The sequence below is a fragment of the Trichechus manatus genome, unplaced genomic scaffold (genome assembly GCF_000243295.1).
Source record: "Trichechus manatus latirostris isolate Lorelei unplaced genomic scaffold, TriManLat1.0 scaffold00024, whole genome shotgun sequence".
Lineage (NCBI taxonomy): Eukaryota > Metazoa > Chordata > Mammalia > Sirenia > Trichechidae > Trichechus > Trichechus manatus.
In genome coordinates this window covers 9,791,773-9,817,635 of record NW_004443960.1, presented here as the reverse complement: position 1 = coordinate 9,817,635, position 25,863 = coordinate 9,791,773, and the positions used below count along the sequence as shown (strand labels likewise).

Genomic DNA, 25,863 nt, shown 5'->3' with positions numbered 1-25,863 from the left:
CCAACGCCCTATTTTCCAACTGCTTATCCTTCTTGTTTCCAATTTTCGCATTCCAATTACCAGTAATTATCAGTGCATTCTGACTGCATATTTGACCAATTTCAGACTGCAGAAGTTGGTAAAAATCTTCAATTTGCATAATTTTTCCACTCAATGTGTAGCCTTCTGTAAGCAACTTTTAGAACAGGTAGCGTCTCTTAATAATGTAACCTTCTTGTCATACATTTAGGTTATTTACTAGTAACATTTATATCTTCCCCTCAGATCTTGCTTCTTGGTGCTCAAAGTTGGAATACATTTCCTATGTTAAACTCTTTTATACTGATATCATCTGAATGACTCATCATATTCAATAACTTTATTATTCCCAAGGCTTTTTCTTCTCCTTTGCAATTTCTATCTCTTCAACACTGTCTGCCTGTTCATCTGTGTAGAGTCTCACATTGGTCTCACAGTCCACTTGATGTCTTCTGTAATTATTCATTAATATTTCTCCAATGGTTTCTCAAAATTATTAGACATGTACAACTTTTAAATATTTGATGAAATGAATGAGTGCTTAAAATATATGAATTTTTAAATTATGTAAATAAATGCTCAGAAACACATACCATTTTTACTTCAGCCATTACCCATCACCCATGCCTGGTTTCTATGGATCACTACATGCTTGTCAGTTCACTGGCTGAGGTCAATCAATATGTGATGTTCATACCCATATTAATCTTGGAGAAACTTATCTAAATGTTTTGAATATGGAGATACTGTTTTGCTTACAAGCTAAGATTATAAAGTGTTTCAACATCCTTGGTGAAGACGACAACATTTGGTAGATATTAACATCACAAACTCCTAGACCCCATCCTGGATATGCCAAACAGAATCTTCAGGGAAGGGCCTAGAAAATTGTTTAATTAACAAGCACCACCAATGATTCTTACCAGGTGTCATGGATTGAACTGTGCCCTCCCAAAATGTCTGTCAACTTGGCTGGGTCATGATTCCCATTGTTGTATGACTGTGTACCATTTTGTAATCTGATGTGATTTCCTTATGTGTTGTAAACTCCATCACTATGATGTAATAAGATGGATTGGTGGCAGTTGTGTTGATGAGGTCTACATGATTGGGTAATGTCTTAAGGCAATCTCTTTTGAGATATAAAAGAGAGAAGCAAGCAGAGAGATGTAGGAACCTCATACCACCAGGAAACCAGTGCCGGGAGCAGAGCATGTCCTTTGGAACTGAGGTTCCTGTGAAGAGAGGTTCCCAGATCAAGGGAAGATGGATGACATGGACCTCCCTCCAGAGCCGATAGAGAAACCGTTCCCCTGGAGCTGATGCCCTAAATTCGGACTTGTAGCCTACTGGACTGTGAGAGAATAAATTTCTCTTTGTTGAAGCCATCAACTTGTGATATTTTCTGCTATGGCAGCACTAGATGACAAAGACACCAGGTAAGTTCCCAAAAACAGTAGCCTAAAGCAACGGTCTTCAACTATTAGTGGACTCAAGAATGTACAATTTAAACAAGTACTCCTGGTGATTTAGATGGCAGCAGACCCTTAAACCTGATTATTTTGGACTACACCCTCTCTTCGTTAGAGTAGACAACTGTTCTCATTCAGTGGTGATGTTCTACATACAGAAGACATGAAAACCTTCATCAAATACCTCATAAATGTCCTGCCGATGGTAACGTGCCCAACATTATGTCATCAGATGGAAATCTTAGCTTCCATTTGCAGACAGCAACCAAACTGGCCTAAGTATTGGAGAAAGACTGGCAATTACCAATCTGCCCAAACCTTCTAAGATGGTGTGTAGAATAGCTTGGATGTTAGAGGAAAAACCCTCCATTTAAGTAATTTAACTGGAATCAACCAGGCCAAGATCCTTACGAGACCTCAAAAATAGGAGTCAACAGTTCTAGGATCCTCTCTGTAGGGAATAACGGTGCTAAAACAGGAGGCCCTCTCCTACTGGGATTCAAAGAAGGAAAACATACAGATGTACAGGTAGTCCCTGACTTACAACTGGGTTCCACTCCGACTACTCCATCATATGTTGGTTCTGACATGCTGAATACCTCATTTTTTTTTTTTTGTTTTCATTATTATTGCCTTTTATTATCAGTATCTTTATAAATCCAATCTTTATTTGTCTTTGGGGATTGGCAACATTACATCTTAGAATGATAACATCAGCAAATTCCGCATTGCAATGTTGTATGTAATATATATTACTGATGATGAGATACACAAAAAAAGAAAAGGATGGTCCTAAGTGTGGTTTGTCATAGGTCAGGAGCTACCTGTATAATGAAAAAGATAGAAAGTAGCTAAAACCTGAGTTGTTTCTAGAGAATGAGAAACTTCCAGGGACGTCATTGTTGTTAGCTGCCATTTAGTTGATTCTGACTCATGGCAACCCCATGTGTGCAGAGTAGAACTACTCCACAGAGTTTTCAGAGTTGTGACCTTTCAGAAACAGATTGCCAGGCTTGTCTCCCAAGGCATCTCTGGGTGAGTTCAAACCCCCAACTTTGGCTAGTAGTTAAGTACTTAACCATTTGTGCCACCCAGAACTCCAGAACAAATCTACCTGCTCTTTACTCACGTGTACGCTTTTGAAGCTGCTTTTGCCTGAGCCTTTCAAAAAGGTTTCTAAATGAATATACTTCATATGATATGTAATGATACAAATCTAAGTCTGTGTTAGAGAACAGTTGTGTTTTTGTTTCTGAAACAGTTTCTTTGGATTGGGGAATTCTGGTCCATTATAGCTGAACGACATTAATCTACCATTAATGACTGTCAGTGGTGGCATTCTGGTGGTGATCAAGTAGCAAAACATGATCACCAAAACAGGTCCTGATTACAGTCATTCTACTAGAAGTGAAACTCATTACACTTCAACTCAGAGTTAGAACAGACATTTATGGAGAACATAGTACAATCAGATGAACTGGGGCAAGAATAAAAGCAAAAAGTGTATTTAATGATGCTATAAAAAAGCACAATGTCAGATGATGCAGCCTATCAGAGTGAGCACAGAAATTAGGGCAAGTAAACCTGAATGCAGCAGAATTTGGCAATGGACTTCAGGATGTCTGAGTCTATTAAGGTAGTGGCCAGTCTATGTAATAGGCCAATGATGATAAGATCTACAACAGCTATAGCTGCAGATCAAAGAACCCCATGACCAGTACAAGACAAACTGGACTGTTCAGCAAAGCCAAGCAACTTGCTCAGGTCATCTGACTCACACTGGGATTTGAGCTCAATAATGACTGAAAAGCTCATTCTCTTTCTACCCCAGTAATGATTCTCTAGGTTACTTGGCAATGAATCATTTTCAAGAAACTAGAGATGTTTTGGTAATGTAAATAGCTATCTTTCCCTAATTAATCTGTCTGCTAATTTGATTTTCACATACAGTCATTATTATCAAGTGACAGTCATCTATACTAAGTCATTGTGGAAATCAATTAACTTTTACCATTTTTCACTAAAGTAAAATTTCTGAAGCAAATAATACTTAATCTCCAACACTTTACCTGTTCCAGCAATGTTCTTTGCTTTTCCAGAGCTACGCTAATATTTTCATTATTTTGCTCTGAAGTTTTCATGCGCTTAACATTTTCTTTATTTTCTGAAAACATCCTCTTCTTTAGATTATGGCCTTGGGAAAATGGAAAGATCAGTAAAAAAATTTCCTTCCAAAGAAGGAAACAGAGAAATTCTCTCATTTCAGGACTCTAAGAAAATGCCAAAACTAAAATCTGAAAATGACAGCATTTTTCAGAAAATATAATTGTATAAAAACACTCTGACAAACTATTCTTTAAAAAAATTAGTATCTTAATAGAGTTCTGGTCTCAGATACTCTTACACATACATCAACAAAAACTAAATAAATTATACCATTTAATCCTCTATTTACAGTTACTTAAGTAGTCCCACATTATAAAGTTACTTAGGCAGTCTGACATATTTTTAATAGACAATTGTATTATTATTTTCCAGCAATTTTAAATTCATCTTATTAAATGATCGTTCTGTAGCCTTGATAAGAACACAAATAAAATTTATCCAAGGAAATCAGTTTTTTCTTACATTTCATTAACCAACAAAAACATACTAATTCTAATGAAATTTACTTTTGCTGTTATATTTTCTAACTCTAGAATTCCATTTGGTAAACATTTGGTGTCTTTCTCTACATACGCACACGGACACAGACTACATATATCTGTATGTATGTGTGCATATATTATTTCTTAGTGTATTACTGGGATGTCATTTACAGGTCAATTTTATGGAAATAAATGAGTTCACCAACAATTTTAAAAAGTCACTGTGTCTTTCAGCTAGCCTTAGGAAGACAGCCTCCCTGTTAATCTAATAAATGAAATTTCAAAATAAGAAGAGCTGTAGATTAAAGGAGCCAAATAATTGTTGTAAATCACCGTTTGATTTTTTGCAATCTCAAGGGAAAGTGATTCTTTCTTTGCCAGAACTCACTTCCCTTTGGATATGGTGGATATCTCCCCTCCTTCCCACCAATAAGGGCTGAGAAACAAGAAACTATGAAATACTTATTGCCAGCATTTACTTGTGTCCTCATACAGCTTATAAAATTCTGCTAGGTGCTTTATTCTTTACAATGTTTTTCTTCTTCAGATGTAGTTCCCTGCTGGGCTCACTCTGATTAGAATCTCCTCCCTGTTAAACCTTCTCCTCTAAAGCACAGTTTCTTTCCATTCAGGGATATGTCATGGCTCTTGGCTGTTCTCTGGCCCCAATCTCAATAAACAATTACCCTTCTAAGTAAAAAATGTACAAAATGCTCTTAACAATCCTGCATATACCTATTAAACTTAAATAATCGTTTCTTCTGTATCATTCTGTCTATATATCTAAAATTTTAAAATACCCCAGAAGAAAGTGACTAATTTCCCCAAAAGATGCATTAAGTATACACTTACTGTTATTACTATCAATGTCGAGAGATGAATGCCATGTTGAGTCCGTACTTCCACAATCTGAAATGCTGGAATGACAAGTTCTACTAGATTCTTCAGTTTTCAAAACATCAGCAGCATATTTGCTGGAACTTACTGAATTCACCAAGTTAGGTGTTTTCTCAACAGGCACAAAATAGGAGTCTGAATTTAAACTGTTGTTATTTTGGTTCTTATCATGGGACTCTGACTCGGAGTTTGTTTTTAAGTAGGAAACCATCTTTTCGCTTCCCTTATCATCCAAGGTACTGGTTACTGAATACTTTGGTATTTGAACTATACCATTCAATACATGAGGTGAACAGTAAATGGATTTTAGATCACAATCTTCTATGTGTAGCTCAAAAATGGATCTTGTTATATTTGACTGACTTTCAAAGTATTTTTCAGAAGTATTCTGTGAATCTTTTGCCTCTTCTATAAACAGTTTCTTGAGAGAATATATTGTCCTACCTGGCTTTTGGTAAGGGCCTACAACTTCTTCATCAATGTACTCCAATTTTGTTTCTGAATTAACAATGTTTTCTACTGGTTCTATTAAATTCTGAGGGAATACTTTAATTTTTTGTGAGCATACTGAATTTTTCCTAGAGTCCAATGAGGAAGCATCATTTTCAGAATGTCTACATTTGCTTTGTATGATACCAGTACTTAAATTCTGATTACCACTTGGCACATTATTCCCAATTGTTGCTGTTTTCAGTGCTTCAACATTCTTTGACTTATTTAGGAGCTCTACTTGCTTCCGGCAACTTGGAGGCATTGTTTTTTTGGCTTTTAATATTTTCCGGTTACTTCCATCTGGACTTGCCATCTTTCATATCCTAGAATTTAAGATATCATTTAAACACATTTTTCCACTATATGACAGTTTAACTTACTTATTTACCATATTAAAATAATGTTGTCTTCAAATTTAGATAATCACTTTTTATTGGAAAGAAATTATATAAATTTTCATCTGTGTCACTGAAAATATACAAATAATTTGAATTTTTTCTATAAATCTAAACTTTATAAATTTAAAATTTATGTTGTTGTGGCTGTTGTTAGGTGCCGTCAAATCAGTTTCAGCTCATAGAGACCCTATGTACAAAAGAACAAAACACTGCCTGGCTCTGTGCCATTATTATGTTTAAGCCCATTGTTGCAACCACTGAGTCAACCCATCTTGTTGAGGGTCTTCCTCTTTTTCGCTGACCCTCTACTCTACCAAGCATGATGTCCTTCTCCAGGGACCAGTCCCTCCCGATAACATGTCCAAAGTATGTGGATGAAAATTTATACTAGTAAGCTTTTCCTTGATATTAAGCCTGAGGATTTATCTGGCTACTTTTTGTTATATTACCTCATATTATGACCACTCATTTTTAATTTTCCAAGCCAGAGTTTAGAAAATCTAAAGATTAAACTGTATTTCTTCATTAAAAAAAAAAATTCTGTATGCAACATTCCATTTTCAACAAATACTGGCATCTATTAAAGCCTTCCTAATGTTCAGGTTTCCAAAATAAAACAGTTTACTACAGGAGTAATTCTCTATAGTTACAAGTATAATACAAGCACTAAGATACACGGCATGATACCTGCTCAATTAAAAGTCAACTTAGATTGCATACTCCTCAATTCTTAATTATTTTTCATAATTAAAAAAAAAAATCTATCAGCAGAGAAAAAAAATTTAGTATTTAACCAGTAGCCACATCCCGATAGGGTTGCTATAAGTCAGAATCGAATTGATGGCAATGGGTTTGGGGTTCTTTTTTTTGGTATTCCAATCACATTTAATCTGAACTATAGGGTCGCTATCAGTTGGAACAGACTCGACAGCAACAGGTTTGTTTTTTTTTCAACAGGTAGGCAGGAGCCCTAATGGCACAGTGGTTAAGAAGTGAGCGGCTAACCAAAAAGTCAGGAGTTCAAATCCACCAGCCGCTCCTTGGAAACTCTATGCGACAGTTCTATTCCATCCCATAGGGTTGCTATGAGTCAGAATCGACTCAATGGCATCAGGTTAGGTTCTTTTGGTTTTATAGGTAGGCAGCTTGTTTAAAAGAAAGGAATAGTGACAGAGTACGAGGCACTCAAAGGTAAAATATAAGCAAACAAAATGAAATTATACTGACACATGATAAGATGGTTATCTAACAAACTACAGAACATTTCTTAACCTCAAAGTGAAAACAGAATCTAGGGCCTTGTAAGTTACAAATAACCGAACAAAACCTGCCTGAGTAGTGTTTCTATTTCATCATGATCTATTTTCTTACTTGAAGCTTTCTTTTCCTATATTCTTTTTCACTGAATCATTAGATCAGGAACAGTTCCAGGTTTTGTGAGACCTAAAAATTGAGGTAGCTATTTATTTAGCATGAGAAAAGATATCACAACAAATTACAAGTTGTAAAAAGCTGACATGTATTCATAAACATCACAAAATCCAGAAAAAGAATGTAATACACTCATTAATTAAGGGACTGATACACCTTTATAGTTCTGTTTTTCCTCTATGACTGCCTATTACTTGACTACCTCTTCATCAATACAATTTTATATTTCCCATAGAGAGAATCAACAAACCAAGTCTTTCCTCTAGTACAGATGGTCAATATTTGATCAACACTGATTATTTTTATTGATAGTCGGGATGCATAAAATAAGTAGCTTCACCAAAAGACGTACTTCTTGCTGATACTGCTATAAGTCTGTGCTGTATAAACACAAAAAAATTCTTATTATAGTTTGAAGGCATAATTCCTATCAAAAAAATACAAATGTATGGTGAATGTATAACTGAATGTGCTGTTGTTGAGTATATTTCTGACAAAAGAGAAGTTCTGTTTTGACTGAAAATCCAGGAGAACTAAATCCTCTACTTACAATTTTGTACATCAGATAATTGGAAAAAATCTCCCAGACTACTATGTGGCTTCATAAATTTCAAACCTTGGTTTCTCCACTACTCACATACTTCCGGTGCCAGGCACTGGAGGCTACCTTTCCATCGCAATCAGGATGATAGGCAATAATTACCTACACCCAGATGTTACTGTGAACCACAATTGTATCCCACTAAGTCCACACTAAGTATATCCCTAATATCACAAAATTCCTGAAGGCAGTTTACCACCACAAGGTTAAGGAGAAATCAAGGTGAAGAGAGACAGAAATCTTACATGATTGCAGTTAAAATATCTTACTTTTCAAAATCTTACAAAAACATAGAACCATGTGAACACACAGCTATAATCCTTCTCAAGGCCTTTGGAAAAGGCCCAAGCTACTAAGAAGTCCTGTAACTTAAGCTTTGGGATAAATCTACCTTTACATTTGATGCATTAAAAAGACATGTAATATGTGTTAATTATGAAGTATAACAATATAGTGAACATCTCAAACAAACAACAGCATGCATTTACCTACATCTCCCCATACCACATCCCCTTGTCCTTCTTCTTCCCCATCCTGAGGTATCCAGTATCCTAAATATCGAGTTTGTAATTCTACCGCTTTTTGTAAAGTTTTATATAAACGCCACATGTAAACCACAATATATTGCTTACTTTGGCTTGTTTTCCAGCAAACTATACAGTTTTCTGGTACTTGCTTTCTTCACTCATCACTATTTCCAAAAATTCTTCCATGTGGTTGTGTAAAGCAACAATTCACTCACTTTCAGGGAATTATAATAATCCATCAGGTCAATATAACAAAATTTGTTTATCTAGTCATTTATGAAGGATATTTGGGTCATTTCCAGGTTTTCTTTTATCTTAACATTGCTGCTGTGAACCTTCTTGTCTCAAGATGATAGTGTGTAAAAATTTCTCAAGTGGGTTTGGTGGATAGAGATGTTGTTTGGTACTGTCAGGTCAGTTCTGACTCATAGCAACCCTATGTACAACACAGCAAAACACTGCCCGGTCCTGCGCCATCCTCACAGCCATTGCTGTGTTTGAGCCCATTATTGCAGCCACTGTGTCAATCCATTTTGTTGAGGGTCTTCTTCTTTTTCACTGACCCTCAACTCAACCAAGCATGATGTCCTCCCCAGGGACTGAACCCTCCTGATAACATGTCCTAAGTATGTGAGACGTAGTCTCGCCATCCTTGCTTCTAATAAGGATTCTGGCTGTACTTCTTCCAAGACAGATTTGTTCATTCTTCTGGCAGTCCATGGTATATTCAATATTCTTCGCCAACACCATAATTCAAAGGTGTCAATTCCTCTTTGGTCCTCCTTATTCACTGTCCACCTTTCACATACAGATGAGGTGAATGAAAATACCATGGGCTGGGTCAGGTGCACCTTAGTCCTCAAAGTGACATCTTTGCTTTTTAACCGTTTAAAAAGGTCTTTTGCAGCAGATTTGCCCAAAGCAACATGTCATTTGATTTCTTGGTATCAAGAAAGGTATGCGAATGTTCAACTTCTCAAGAGAAACAATTTGTTTTCCAAACCAGTGGCACCAATTTATACTCTACGGGCAATGTCCGAGAGTTACCACTGATCTACATCCTCTTGAGCCCTTGGTACTGCCAGATGTAATTTTTACCCATCTACTTGGACATAGAATTATATCTGTCTTAATTTGCATTTTCCTGATCACTAGAAGCTTTTCATATGTTTACTGGCTGTATGTGTTTCCTTGTCTGCACAATTCCTGGCTACGTCTTCTTTATTTTTCCAATTGGGTTGTCCTTTCTCATTTATTTTGTAAGAGTACTTAATATATTATGAATAAAAATCCTTTGTTAAACTTTTGTTGCAGGAGTTGCACTTATCTTCTCCCATTTTGTGGCTTGTTTTTGCTCTTCCAAATTTATCAACTTTTTTCTTTTATGGTTAATGCTTTCTCTCCCGTTTGAGACATTCTTCCCCATCTCATGGTGATATGTAAAATAGTGGGGACTACTGGTGGTACAAGGAGCTCTGGTGGTGCAGAGGTTAAGCGCTGGGCTGCTAACCGAAAGGTCACCGGTTCAAAGCCACCCACAACTCCATGTGAGAAAGACCTGGTCATCTGCTTTCACAAAGATTACGTCCAGGGGGGTAAAAAAATCCTAAGGACACTTGGTCACGTGGGGTCGCTATGAGTCAAAGTTGACTCAACAGCATCTATCAAGTCCTCCCATTTTGTCGTTCTTCAAGAGTATCTTATTTTGACCCTTTGTATTGCCATATAAATTTCAGAATCAGTTTGAAAACACTTAAAAACAAAACAAACAAAACTCCTGTTTTTTTAACATACAACAGCTTTATTAAGATATGTAATTCACATACCACACAATTCATCCATATAAATTATACATGCAATGAAAAATCAAAAAATGAAATTAACAATTTCATTTACAGTATCATCAAAAAAAGTGTTTTTTAGTATAGTCACAGACTTGTCCAACCATCACATTACCTCCCCCTCAAAAAATCCAGTACCATTTAGAAGTCACAAACTCCATCTCCCTATTCCCTCAAGCTATAGACAACCACCAACCTACTGTCTTTTCATAGAACAGATTTGCCCTTTTTTGTGACTGGCTTCTTTTACTTAGCATGTTTTCAAGGTTCATCCATGTTGTAGCATGTTTATCATCACTTTGTTCTTTGTTATTATTGCCTAATACTCCACTACATGGATATAGCACATTTTACTTACCAATTCATCAGGTGACAGACATTCGAGTTTTTTCCACTTTTTGGCTATGATGACTGATGCTTCTATGGACATTTCTGTACAAGTTTTTGTATACACATTGTCAATTCTCTTAGGAATAAAACCAAGAGTGGAATTTGCTGAGCCATATGGTAACTCTATATTTGACTTTCTGAAGAACTACCAGACTGTCTTCTAAAGTAGCTGAACCAATTTACATTCGCACCAGCAGTGTATGAGGGTTCCAATTTCAACACATCCTCACCAAAACTTATTATCCATCTTTGAATTACAGCCATACTGGTGCAAAGTATCTTGTTGTGGTTTTGATCTGCATTTCCCTAATGGCTAATATGAGCCAGAATCAACTCGATGGCAACGGGTTTTAATACCTAATGATGGTGAGAATTTTATTATACGCTTATTGGCCACTTATATATCTTCTCTGCGTGTCAATTCTGATCCTTTCCTCACTTTTATATTATTTGCCTTTTGATTACTCAGCCATAAGAGTTTTTTATATATTCTAGAGTAAGGTAGCTATCAACTTGACAGCAATGGTTTAAGTCTCTTACTGGATATATGACTTGTATGTTTTTTTCAATTTCTTGATGGTATGCTTTGAAAATCAAGTCTTAAATTTTGATGAAGTCCAAATTGCATTTTTATTTGTCACTTGTGCTTTTGGTGTCATATCTACGAAATCAATGTCTAATCCAAGGTCATGAAGATTTACCTGTGTTTTCTTCTAAGGGTTTCATAGTTTCAACTCTTACACCATTATTTAGGGCACTGATCAATTTTGAGTTACTTTTTGTATACAGCGTGAGGTAGGGGTACAACTTTATTCTTTTGTTTTTGTTTTTTAAGAGGTATAATCTTTTTCTCTTTTTGTAACTATGCTTTAGGTGAAAGTTTACAGCTCAATTTCTCATATAAAAATTCACACGTATTGTTTTGTGACATTTATCGCAATCCCCACAATGTGACAGCACTCTCCCCCTCTCCCCCTTGGGTTCCCTGTGTCCTTTCAACCACTTCCTGTCCCTTCCTGCCTTTTCATCCTGCCCTTGCACAGGAACTGCCCATTTGGTCTCGTATATCTGATTGAACTAAGAAACACATTCCTCACGTGTATTATTTTTTGTTTTACAGTCCTGTCTACTTTGTCTGAAGAGTGAGCTTCGGGAATGGTTTCAGTTCTGTGCTAATAGTGCATCCAGGAACTTCATTCTTTTGATGTGGACATCCAGTTGTCAGTTATTCCAGCACCATTTTAAACAGGCCATTCTTCCCCCATTAAATTGTTCTGGTACTCTTGTGAAAATCCAACTGACCATAAACGGTCACTACGAGTCGGAATTGACTCAACGGCAATGGGTTAAGGGTTATGGGTGAGGGCTTGTTTCTGGATTCTCAATTCTATTCCATTAACCTATAGGTTTATCCTCATCCCTTTCATGTGGTCTGGCACATATATGTCCCAGCTACATTTTCCACCCCTGGAGGTTTATTAGCAAGCATTTGAGCCACTTTAGTACATCCTGGCTTCGTGCTGGATACTGGTGCAACTGCCTAAAACAAGGAAGTTGCTCTGCGCCACATCTGAGTGTTGACAGCCATTCATATGAGGGGATGCTTCCCAGAGGAGTATTTGTGTTGAACTTTTGTGTCTTTTCGCTTCTGTACAGCGAGACTAGGCATGCAACTATGTTTACTATTTCCTGTCTTATTAGGAAGGCACAGTTAGTGGTGTTCAGAAATATTCAAGTAAATAAGTTATTTTTTTGGTGAAAACAGTTTGTGATGCACCTCCTGAGCCATAGTACCAATATGTACCACATGTGTGATTTGCTTCATGGAACATGGGACTGATACAGCTCACCTGCATTAGTCATTTCCCTGATGACACCTTTTATAACGTGCTCACTGGAAAGTTGAGTAAGGTATTCTATGACTCAAGTGTAACCAGGAAGTGTGATGCACTTCCTGGGCCATGCTAGCAATATGTATCGTGTTTGTAATGTACTTCATGTAACATGGTACTGGTAACAACCACTTGCAACTGGCACCCCATTTTTTCACATAAGACAGCTACCTACAAACAATGACCCAGCAGCCATTCCATTAGTGAATAAACATGGCATCACCAAAAAATTCCAAACAAAAAAAATAATTCATCCATGGAAGAGTTATACAAGTACCATACTTTCTTGACTACTGTGGCGTTGTACTAGGTTTTGAAATCAGGAAGTGTGAGTTCTTGAACTTTGTTCTCCTTTTTCAAGATTGTTTTTACTACCGTGGGTTCCTTGAATTTCAGGATCAGATTACCAATTCTGCAACGAAGCCAACTGAGATTTTGATATTGACTGTGTTGAATCTGTAGATCAATTTAGAGAGTACTGCCATCTTGATAATATCAAGTCTTTGGATTCATGAACATGAGATATCTATCCATTTATTTAGATCTTCTTTCTTTCAACATTTTATATTTTCCAAAGTACAAATTTTACACTTCTTTTTGATATTGTAAATGAAATTGCTTTCTTAATTTCATTTTTGGGGTGTTCATTGTAAGTGCATAGATATAAAATTGATTTCTGTACACTAATCTTGTATCTTTCAACTTTGTGGAACTTACTTTTATCTCTAAGAGTATTTTGTGGATTCCTTAAGGTTATTTATATACGAGATCATGTCATCTGCAAATACACTTTTATTTCTTCCTTTTCCATCTGGATGTCTTTTATTTCATTTTCTTGCCCAATTGTCCTTGCTAGAATTTGCAGTACAATGCTGAATAAAAGTAGTGACAGTAAACATCCTTATCTTGTTCCTGATTTAGGGAGAAAAAATTCACTCTTTCAGCATTAAGTATGATGTAAGCTGTAAGTTTTTCATACATGACCTTTATCATGTTAATAAGTTTCCATCTACTTCTAGATTGTTGACTGCTTTAATCATGAAGAGGTGTTGGATCTTGTCAGAAAATGCTTTTTTGACATTTATGAAAATTATCATGCGATTTTGTCCTTTACTGATATGGTTATTACATTAATAGATTTTTAGATGTGAAACCAACCTTACATTTCTTGGATAAATCCTACTTGGTCCTGGTGTATAATCTTTCCTCGATGTGGTTACATTCAGCTTGTTAGTACTTTGTTAAGATTTTTGTATCTATATTCATAAGAGACAGTGGTATGTTGTTTTCTGTTGTGATGTCTTTGTTCTAGTATCAGGGTAATACTGACATCATAAAATGATTTAGGAAGTGTTCCATCGTCTTCCATTTCTTGTAAGAGTTTGTGAAGAATTGCTATTATTCTTTTAAATGTTTGGGAGAATTCACCAGTGAAGCCTCTAATCTTCAGCTTTTCTTTGTGATGACTTTCTCGATTACTAACTGAATGTCTTTACTTGTTTTAAGTCTGATCAGAATTCCTATTTCTTCTTGAGTCAGATTTGGTAGTTTGTCTTTTTAGGAATTTGTCTATTTCACCTATCAAACCTACTGGTATAAAACTGAATTGTTCCACACTATCCCCTTGTAATACTTTTAATTTCTGTAAGAACAGAAGTAACAACCCTTCTTCCATTCCTGATTTTAGTAATTTGAGTCTTTTTTACTTTGTAAGACTTTTTGTCAATTTTGTTGACCTTCCAAAGAATCAACTCTTAGTTTCGTTGATTTTGTTTTTCTATTTTATTTTCCTCTCTAATCTTTTTTTTTCCTTTTGATGGCAGTAAGTTTAGTCTGTTCTCTAGTTTCTTAAGCTGAAAAGTTAGGTTACTAACTTGAGATATTTCTTCATTAATATGGGCATTTACTACTATACGTTTCCTTCTAAGTACTGTTTTAGTTGCACGTTTTGGTGCGTTGTATCCTCATTTTCATTTGTCTCAAAAGTTCTAATTTTTCTTGTGACTTCTTCTTTGACCCACTGATTATTTAGAAATGTGTTGTTTAATTTCCATGTATTTGTGAATTTCCCAAATTTCTTTCCGGTATTGATTTCTAAATCCATTACATTGTGGTAAGAAAAAGTACTTTGTATGATTTCAATCCTTTTAAATTTGCTAAGGTTTTTTCAAACGGTCCAGCATATAGACCATCTTGGAGAATGTTCCATGTACTCCTGAAAAGAATATGTATTCTGCTGTTGTTGGGTAGAGTGTTCTATAGTTTCTTAGGTCTAAATGGTCTATAGTGGTGTTCACCTATTGTTGAACTGTCTAGCTGCAACAATTCTGTCAACATTTGCTTTACATAATTTGGTGCACTGTTATTAAGTACGTATATGTTTACACATATATCTTTCTGACGGATTGACTCATATTTTTTTTGTTTTAAAGTTTATTTTGTCTAATATCAATATAGCCACTCCAGCTTTCTCATGGTTTTTGTTCACATGACAGACCTCTCCCATTCTTTCACCTTCAATCTATTTGTATTTTTAAAAGGTATCTTATGCAGACATCATATTCAGTTGTTGTTCTTGTATATGCATGCAAAAGCTGGACAATGAATAAGAAGACCAAAGAAGAACTGACACGTTTGAATTATGGTGTTGGCGAAGAACACTGAATATACCATGGACTGTCAGAAGAATGAACAAGTCTGTCTTGAAGAAATACAGAGTGCTTGCTCCTTGGAAGCGAGGATGGTGAGACTTCGTCTCACATAGTTTGGACATGTTATCAGAAGGGACCAGTCCCTGGAGAAGGACATCTTGCTTGGTAAAGTAGAGGGTCAGCAAAAAAGAGGAAGACCCTCAATAAGATCAATTGACACTATGGCTGCAACAATGGGCTCAAGTATAGTAATGACTGCGAGGATGGGGCCGGACGAGGCAGTGTTTTGTTCTGTTGCACACAGGGTCGTTAATGAATCAGAACTGCCTCGATAGCACCCAACAACAACAAAGCGTATATACCATGGATACGCTGGACAACGGGATGATTCCCATCCTGGGCAGACCAAGTAAGATGGTGCTATTTCATCACGCTACTCAAAACAGCACCCAATTTAAAACTTATGAATTGTTTATTTTTGGAATCTTCCATTTACTATTTTCAGACAGTGGTTAACCACAGATAACTGAAATCACAGAAAGCGGAACTGTAGATAAAGGAGGACAACTGTAGTTGAATGTTGTTTTTTTCCCTTCAGTCTGACAATCTCTACCTTTTGATTAGATTCTTTAAGCAAATCACTTTTAACTGACAGATTTATGCCTGCCATTTTACTGTTTTATATCTCTCATGTCTTGTTGATGTTCCTCTATTCCTTTACTGCCCTAAGTATTGTATTTTTTAACACTTTGTTATGTGGTATCAGCTTAAAATTTCATTTTTCTGTCTGTTGCTATTATAAAAAAATACAATTTTTTTTAATTGAGCACATTTGTAACTAATTCATTCAATTCACCTACTAACTATCACAAATTATAGACTACTTTGGATTTTCTATGTAGATAATCATGTCAGGTATTTTTTTTTTCTTTACAATCCTGATTCCATTTATTTCTTTCCTTGCTTTACTACATTAGTTAGAACCTACGTATGATATGAACTGATGAGGTTTGACTTGGTGTTCTTACTCCAGTTTGAAAAGAAAGCTCAGATCTTTCAATTTCAGAACACTCTTTCAAACTCTGCATTTAAAGTTATAAATTTTCTTCTAAGTCCTGCTTTGAGTCCCCAAAATTTTGATGTATCTTATCTCAATTATCATTTTGTTCAAAATATTTTATATTTCCATTGTGATTTCTTCTTTGATCTGTGGATTATTCAGAAATATACTAATTAATCTCTACGAAACTGCAGATTTTCTAGTTATAGTTTTGTTATTGAAAGTTAGCTTAATTCCATTGTGCTCAACCAGAGAAAATCCTCTAAATGATCTCAGTCCTCTATTTACCGAGGTCAGGAAGTTCACCATGCCGTCTCCTGAAGGTCTCCTGTTTCTGCTGCTGCCATCTCTCATCATCTCCAGTGTTACTACAGCTCTGTCTCCAGCGTCTACGAGGTTCTCATCACAGGGATCCCAGATCCAAAGAACACACTCCACTCCTACTTCTTCTTTTTAATGGTAGTGAGATCGCCACTGCCCACCTCTGGGATAGATCATTTTAAGGCTGGCAGGACATCAAAACTAACCAATTCCCTCGTTAGGGTTTCATACACCTTATTTGCAAGTTCCCACCCCCACAAGGGTGCCAAGCACCTTATTTGTGTTATTAGTAAGCTATCCAATCCCGTTCGTGGGCCATAAGCACTTTACTTGCATAGTCCTACCCAAGTATTTGGTGGGAGTTATAAGATCACGGCAAGAAAGGCCATATAAAAGCAATCCATCACGCCACAGACCACCTCCTGGCTCTTCTACCCATGGTTCTTTCATACGTGGAGGATAACTTCTCTCTCCCAGTCATTTTACCCATCCAAAACAGCCATTAACAGTTAGTCCTTCTGTAGGACAAAGTGTCCTCAGGGTGAGGTTACTCAGGTACCAGCCATTCAGGTCTGCTGTATCCATCTGCCCTGGTCAGGTCTCTAAAAGTCATCTCGTCTTCACCCTTTCTGGCCTCTGATAAAATTTAACTGAGAAAAGATTATTCCCTTGCTAAGAGCTCCAAAAGGGATCAGCATAGCAAAACCTTTAAGGGACTTTAGGTTTGGCCACTGTACTCCATTCTAGTAGTGTCTCCCCTTAGTCTATGCTTTCACAGTTTCTACAACTATAGTTTCTATGATCCTAATTAATGCTATTAACAATCAACACTAACAATTTAATTATATAATCCTATCAGTATCCTTCCCAACCCTCTCTTGCCCAGATCCATCAGAAAAAGAGGAAATAATTCAGTAAGGATATACCCTTATGCTCATCATTTTGAATGTAAGCACATTCACGAAAGCATGTAAGCCAGCCACGTCATGCTTTTATTTCCCCATTTTAGACAGCCAATGTTTACAATGCCTGTCCCTATCAAATCAGACACCACTTGTCTGTCAGTTTTTTGTACTGTGGTGGCTGCCATGTTGCTGCAATGCTGAAATCTATGCCACCAGTATTTCAAATACCAGCAGGGTCAGCCATAGTGGACAGGTTTCAGCAGGGCTTCCAGACTAAGGCAGACTAGGAAGAAGGAACTGGCAATCTACTTCTTAAAAAACAAACAAACAAAAAAAAACTCGACAGTGAAAACCTTATGCATAGCAGTGTATCTTTATCTGATGTGCCAGAAGATGAACCCGTCAGGTTGGCAGGCACTCAAAATAAGACTGGGGCAGAGTTGCCTCCTCAAAGTAAAGTTGATCTTAATGACGTAGATGGAGTGGAATGTACGAAGTATGAATCTGGGAAAACTGGAAATCATCAAAAATGAAACAGAACGCATAAAGATTGATATCGCAGGCATTAGTGAGCTGAAATGGACTGGTATTGGCCATTTTGAATTGGACAATCATATGGTCAACTTTGCCAGGAATGACAAATTTAAAAGGAACGGTGTCACATTCATTGAGAAGTTTCAACAAAAGGATGCGGTGCTGGAGGTGCTCATTCATCTTTGCCAAGAAATCTGGAAGACTCCAACCTGGTCAACTGACTGGAAGAGATCCATATTTGTACCCATTCCAAAGAAAGGTGATCCAACAAAATGCGAAAGTTATCAAATAGTATCATTAATATCCCATGCAAGTAAAATTTTGCTGAAGATCATTCAAAAGTGGTTGCAGCACACATCTGACAGGGAACTGCCAAAAATTCAAGTCGGATTCAGTGGACGACATGGGATGGAGAATATCACTGCTCATATCAAACGGATCTTGGCTAAAAGCAAAGAATACCAGAAAGATATTTACCTGTGTTTTATTGACTATGCAATGGCATTCGACTGTGTGGATCATAACAAATTATGGATAACACTGGAAAGAATGGGAATTCCAGAACACTTAGCAGTGCTCATAAGAAATCTGCACATAGACCAAGAGGCAGATGTTCAAACAGAAAAGGACACCGTGTGGTATAAAATCAGGAAAGGTGTGCATCAGGGTTGTATCCTTTCACCATACTTATTCAATCTGTATGCTGAGCAAATAATCCAAGAAGCTAGATTATATGAAGAAGAATGTGGCATCAAGATTAACAACCTGTGATAAGCAGATGACACAACCTTGCTTGCAGAAAGTGAAAAGGACCTGAAGCACTTACCAATGAAGACCAAGACTACAGCCTTCAGTCTGGATTACACCTCAACATAAAGAAAACAAAAATCTTCACAACTGGATTAATAAGCAACATCATGATAAACAGAGAAAAGACTGAAGTTGTCAAAGATTTCATTTTACTTGGACCCACAATTAACACCTATGGAAACAGCAGTAAAGAAATCAAACAACACATTGCGTCGGGCAAATCTGCTGCAAAAGACCACTTTAAAGAGTTCAAAAGCAAAGATGTCACTTAAGGACTGAGGTACGCCTGACCGAAACCATGGTATTCTAAATTGCCATATATGCATACAAAAGTTGGACAATGAATAAGGAAGACTGAAGAAGAATTGATACCTTGAATTACGGTGTTGGTGAAGAATAGTGAAAATATCATGGACTGCCAGAAGAATGAACAAATTTGTCTTTGAAGAAGTACAGCCAGAATGCTCCTTAGAAGCGAGGATGGCAAGACGTCGTCTCATGTACTTTGGATATATTCTCAGGAGGGACTAGTCCCTGGAGAAGGACATCATGCTTGGTAAAGCAGACGGTCAGAGAAAAAGAGGAAGACCCTCAACAAGACGGACTGACGCAGTGGCTGCAACAAGGGGCTCAAACATTGCACCAACTGTGAGGATGGTGCAGGACCAGGCAAGTGTTTTGTTCTGTACAGAGGGTCACTGTGAGTCGAAACCTACTCGATGGCACCTAACAACGACAAAACAATCAAACCAGTACTCTAATGAGACAAGCATGTTCCTTGATTTGGAGAATCTGCTATTTCAGTTAGAACTCTGAGCATCTGCATCCATGAGCAAGTCCAGTCCAGAGAAAGCCATCAAATTACAGCAGTTTACACCAGCTCACAGTGTCAAACATCTCTCTCTCTCTCTCTCTTCATTAGGTAGGGTTCTGGTCAGCTCACCCTTAGCCCCTGTGGGCTATGTCAATGGCTACCAGCCATAAGCTCGGAGTCCACAAACCTCCCTGGACTTCAGATCAGTCAGCCCCTTCTCTCTCATCCCTAACCCCCATGGGCTAGGTCAACGGGCACCACTCATAGGCGCAGGTGTCCATACAACTCCCTGCACTTCCAACCAGCCAGCCATTTCTCTTTCTCATCCCCAACACCAGTGGGCTAGGTTAACAGGTGCCAAGGGAACATATCCAAACTCAGCTTGTCTCTTCATTGCCGGATGCCCCCCTTCCCACTTCCACTCATTGAGCAGACCCAGGAAGTCACTCAAGCAAGGAAACGAGGCAGTCTACTCGCCAGCTCCCTTTAACTTCCAGTCCTGGAAGGGGGTTCTTCTTATGGGCAATGGCTCGATGCCTCCAATGGCAAACCACTTGCTCAAAATTCAAAAAACAAGTCATTTTTTTTTTCGTAGATCCTTCTTTCAAATGCAAATTTCTTTCTCTCTCAGCAGTTCTGGGTAGGTCTGTGTGTGTTCTCAAACGCAAATTTCCTGGGTGGGGCTCAGGTTTTCAACCTAAGCCCCCAATACTCTATACACAGGGATCTCGGAGCCTTGGTGGCACAGTAGTTAAGAGCTCAGCTACTGATCAAAGGTCAGCAGTTCGAATCCACCAGCTACTCCTTGGAAACCCTATGGGGTAGTCCTACTCTGTTCTACAGGATTGCTATGAGTTGAAACTGACTCAACGGCCAACAGGTTAACAGCATTCAAACCAACAGCCTATGTTTCTTTCAGGCATGTCCTAGTTTCTCTTTTAGCATATCCAATCAAGTACTGGCTGAATGCAGAGTTATACACTGTGATCTATAATACTCAATACTCACTTCCATCATAAATTTAGGTTTGTTTTATAACACTGGGCAGGAGCAACACTCAATATCCATAGTACAGTCCAATAAACACATAACCCGTTTTAAAACATTTCAGTTTCATCTTCTCCACACCTTGACTATCTTCCCATTCACAGGCATATTGTATTGAGGCTCTGGTTGGGTGTAATCAGAAGACCCTGGCCTCCTATCAATCAACTCATTTACCTGGTCTGTCTTTTGCCCCAAGCCACTTTAGATGTACCTTTTCTCCCCTCGGCTGCAGCATAACATCTCTTACTTGCCTTTCAGCCATTATAGATAACAACAATCAAAGTAACCACCTAAGAATCAAAAGTTTCACTTCTCACATCCCTTTATTCTGTCTTTTACAATGTCCCATGCTTCCAGTTCTGGAGCCACTGCAATAAATCCTGCTTATGACGTCAACTGTAAAAGTACCACAGTGGCGTACAGGTCCTCTAACTTCAGGGGAGAGATAAGAATCACCATCAGTAACATCAGCCCAAGGCTGATTCCTATGAGATGGAGGTCAGACACATCTCCTCTCTCCAACATTTTTACCAATTCTGACACCAGTCATCCCTCCCACGGCACTCTCTATTTTTCTGATGGGTTTGATAACTTGTTGCAGTGGCCGCACAGAACTCACAGATCACACTCACAGTTATGGGGTTTATTAATTAAGTAACAGGTTACAATTTAGGATCAGAAACAACTCAGGACACAGTTCTTGAATAAGGACAGTTTCTTCTCAGCTATGCTCACAGGCAGACCTGTCTCCCACCTCTCGGCCCTCAGGCCCTCAGCCCCTCGGGCCTCTTAGGCTGGCCCACCCGGCCTCTACCCTACTTGGGCAAGTGTTACAAAGCTCTTTAGCTCCACTGGTAAGTGCCTAGAGGTACTGCATTCCATCAGTGAGCCTTGGCCCAAAGGTGCTCTGCTCTCTAGCTCCATGGATTGGCAAGCCTACCTCCACTGACAAGCACGGGTGGCACCCCATTCTGTGAGCAAGCCTCCTGCCAGAAGGCGCTCAGATCTCTTCTTGCTCCATGGGTTGAAGCTCCACCAACTGCCCTGAGGCACCTCACTCCTCCAACAAGCCTCTTTACCAAAGGCGCTCAGATTTCTCAGTCCACGGGTCAGGAAGCCCACGCGCCATCTTCTGCTGGTCTCCTGATTCTGCTGCTGCTTCTTGCCATGTCTCACTGTCTCTGTTATCACAGCTCTATCTGTCTCCTGGGTCTAGGAGGGTCTCGACACAGGGATCTCAAGTCCAAAGGAAGCACTCCACTCCTAGCTCTTCTTTCTTGGTGTGGTGAGATCCCTCCTTTCTGAGTCTGGGATGGCTCATTTTAAGTCTAGCATGATGACAAAACTAATCAATCCCCTTGTTAGGCTCCATACACCTTATTTGCATGGCTCCACCAACACAAGGGTGCCATGCACCTTATTTGTATTATTAGTAAATTATCCAATCCCGTTGGTGGGCCACAAGGACCTTATTTGCATATTCTTACACAATCATGTGGTGGGAGTTACAAGACTATGTAGAGAAAGGCCATATAAAAGTGATCCATTGCACCACACTGTTCTACTCAGATTAATAAAACTGAAGATGGATAAGCAGTTACCTGTGACTATAGTAATACATTTTAAATGTATGGATCCAGATTTAGTGACGCCTCAGACAGAAGAATATAGTTCTTTGTAATTTGTATACATTATAATCAAACTCAAGTTAATGAGAACTATGAACAAGGAAGACAATGAATAAGGAACACCAAAGAAAAACTGATGCCTTTGAATTACGTTATTGATGAAGAATACTGAATATACCATGGACTGCCGGAAGAATGAACGAATCTGTTTTGGAAGTAGTACAGCCAGAACGCTCCTTAGAAATGAGGATGGTGAAACTTCGTCTCACATACTTTGGACATGTTATCAGGAGGGACCAGTCCCTGGAGAAGGACATCATGCTTCGTAAAGCAGAGAGTCAGCAAAAAAGAGGAAGAGCCTCAGCGAGATGGACTGACACAGTGGCTGCAATGAGGGGCTCAACCATAGCAATGCCTGTGAGGATGGCACAGGATTGGGCAGTGTTTAGTTCTGTTTATGTATGGTCACTATAAATCAAAACTGACTCGACGACACCTAACAACAGTACTCATTGTGCATTTAAAATTACAGATGTTTATTTAACAAACACCCAATACATAAAATCTGATTACAAGTGAAATAAACCTGTACACATCCACTAAGAGGGAACTGTGTGATACGCATAGACGAATGTGCAGCAATCATAAAATACTATTATTCCAAAATTCAATATATTAAGTAGCAAGGAAATACAGTGGAATTAAAGACTACAGTGAAGTACAGTAAGCGCCTAGGTTATGAACATTTGGCTTACATACAACTCATACCTGCCCTTTAATATGAACTTTGCCCTCACTTTGAAACGACTGAATCAACCCCTACTCATAATAAATTCTGTCACAATCACCTTCACTGGCTGCACATGCAGATTTTAAACCACCGAAAAGGCTTTGAGCCTTTTCTTGCACAAAAGTAAGGCTAAATAAGAATCGTATGCACCTGTTCCAACTCTACAAATTCTCAAAGACACAGACAGAAACGGATCTCCTTCGTAACTCAGGGACTGCCTGTTGATAAGGTAATCAGAGCAGAAAATTCGAGATGTACCTAGAAGAAGCAGTTCTTAAAACAAGCAAATCATTTCCAGTAGGGCACTGCTTATGCATTTCTGATGAGGCAGAAGTCAATCTTAGGATCTGGTCTGAACGAATCTGCAGACCATACTGAGAGTCAAGTATATTAATCTGATTAAGGTCACATTCGACACTTTAAAAAATGAAATGAGAGACAAAAAAGATAAGAAGAAACACCCATAAAACCTATTGCCATCGAGTTGATTCCAACTCATAGCAATACTATAAGACAGAGTAGAGTTGCCCAGTAGGGTTTCCGAGGAGCAGGTGGTGGATTCAAACTGCCATCCTTATGGTTAGGAGCTGAACAAGAAAGCAGCAGCAGCCAAAGAAGAAAGACATCCTCCACAAAAGTTGAATTCAGTGTAATTAGTCCTTCACTCAGATGCTTCATTTTTGCATTTTCAGTAACTTTCCTGCGATAAAAAATATCTTTATCTTGAATGTTCTTCCCCATCTGTTTTAAGACAGTTTGATAGTCACCTGGCCACGATTAGAAGCGAGCCTACAGTAGAACGCTCCTTAGAAGTGAGGATGGCAAGGCTTCGTCTCACATATTTGGGAAATGTTATCAGAAGGGACCAGTCCCTGGAGAAGGACATCATGCCTGGTAAAGCAGGGGTTCAGTGAAAGACAGGAAGAACCTCAGTAAGATGGACTGACAGATTTTGTGATTTTATAGTACAAAATCATAATGAAAATAGTATTAAGTTCCAATCCAGAATAACAATCTAAGTGGATGTAATTTTTCTGTGATTTATTCAGTACAATCGTCTTTTTCTAGATTTTAACCATGTCTTTAGAACAGGAAGATACTAGCATGTCATAAAGTAAGCAACACGTGTTGGCTAATAATGTTAGAAACTTAATCTTCAACATAGTAACATGGAAATGTGGAAGTCAGTTCTCTAAGAAAGCATAGCAGGGTTTTAAGCATAGAGACAAAGCAAAAATAATTACTGCTTCCTTTGTATTAGACACATTCTTAAACTTCCATCCCAAAATTGGAGAAAAAAGGTGAGGGAGGAACAATTAGAAGAAAATGGGGCTCTTTAATGGGTGTTTTCTTACACAGTCATAAACATAAACTATGAAAAAGAAACATTTCTGTACATGGCTTTCATCTTTAAATTATATCATCTCTATACTGGTAAGCCCAATAGGTGGACATTAAATGTTGGCGCCTTCCAGGTTCCTTCATTAAAAGGCATTTTAGCATATTAGTCAGAAATTTATATTATCATACTTTACAACAATACGTGTCAAGGATATTTATATTAGCTTACGTTAATATATGTCAAAGCCTCCCCACCGCTTGGTGAAAACCAGTAACTTGTTCTGGCACTAGACTCCTTCAGAGAAATTATGACTAAAATAACTCAAGGAAATTTGGAAACTGAATAAAAAAAGATACAGGGTTGAGGCTAAATTTTATTCATTACCTTCAAAAAGTATTCCAGACAAAACCAAGGCTTTTACTTACTCTTCCAGAAAAAACACTGAGGCAACTTCCCTCCGCAGTCCCGACTCCCACGCGGAGCCACTCCACGTGGGGCCGCCACCACTCCCACTTCACCCGCGTCCTGCTCAGAAAGCAGGTGTAGACGCGACCTTACGCCCCTCGCGGGCTTCTTCCCGGCCAGGTCGGAGCCCCAGCGACTCTCCGGGCTCCTTTTCAGTCAGCCCTGGCGCAACCGCCCTGCTTGAGCGGCGTTCGGGAAGTCTTTGCGGCCAGCCTTCAGGGAGGCGCGAGGCGACCGCACAACCGCCATCTGGCCAACCGCTGCCCGCGCGGGGCTCTCAGTTCCAACGTACCTAGAACGTCGCTGCGCCGCCACAACCGCCCACCCACCGAGAGACTCTCTCGCCTGACCTTCCACGATCTGCAACCGCCGCTTACAATGACCAGCCCGCCCGCACTCGCCGAGGTAGATCTACCTTCGCCCGCCCCCGGTTGACTTCGGGCCAATGGCAGCACGAACATGCGGCAGCCTAGCCAATCAGAGATGATTAGGTGGGTGTGGGCGGGGAGCAGGGATGCCGGGAAGTGGAAGTTGGCTGAGGGGAGCCGATTTTTCTCTTCTTTGTGCACTTCTTCCGTCAGCCGTTTGGGCTTTTGCTGGGTCCCAGTTTGTGCACCACCGAAAAGACTGAGAGAGATTTTTTTTCTCAGTGACTGCTGCGAAGATTGGCAAAGTTTTTCGAAGATCATTATTTATTAATAAAACTTTACTTAACAAAAACAGGCAACGGGCCAACTGGGCGTAGTTCATCGATTTGATTTTTTAAAATATTGCATTAAAATATTTATCTAGATTACCTAGTTTTTGAACGACCCCTTAAATTTTGCTACCCAGAGGAATAGTCCCTGCCTTGTTACGTGTTTCTTGATTCCCTATCTTGCCACGAGTT

At 38.6% G+C, this 25,863-nt stretch overlaps 1 protein-coding gene across 2 annotated transcripts in view; it reads right to left on the bottom strand.

Annotated features, from left to right (window-relative positions):
• The window catches only part of ATF7IP2 (activating transcription factor 7 interacting protein 2), an 82,626-nt gene extending 57,331 nt beyond the window's left edge, over nt 1-25,295 (bottom strand). For both annotated transcript variants that reach the window (XM_023728462.1, XM_023728463.1), the window contains exons 1-3: nt 24,935-25,295; nt 4,991-5,850; nt 3,560-3,684 (exon numbers count right to left, since the gene is read on the bottom strand). In XM_023728462.1, coding sequence (XP_023584230.1) covers nt 3,560-3,684; nt 4,991-5,840 — 975 coding nt within the window. In that variant the 5' untranslated portion in view covers nt 5,841-5,850; nt 24,935-25,295. The remainder of the gene's footprint in view (nt 1-3,559; nt 3,685-4,990; nt 5,851-24,934) is intronic.
• Between the last annotated feature and the right edge of the window lie 568 nt (nt 25,296-25,863).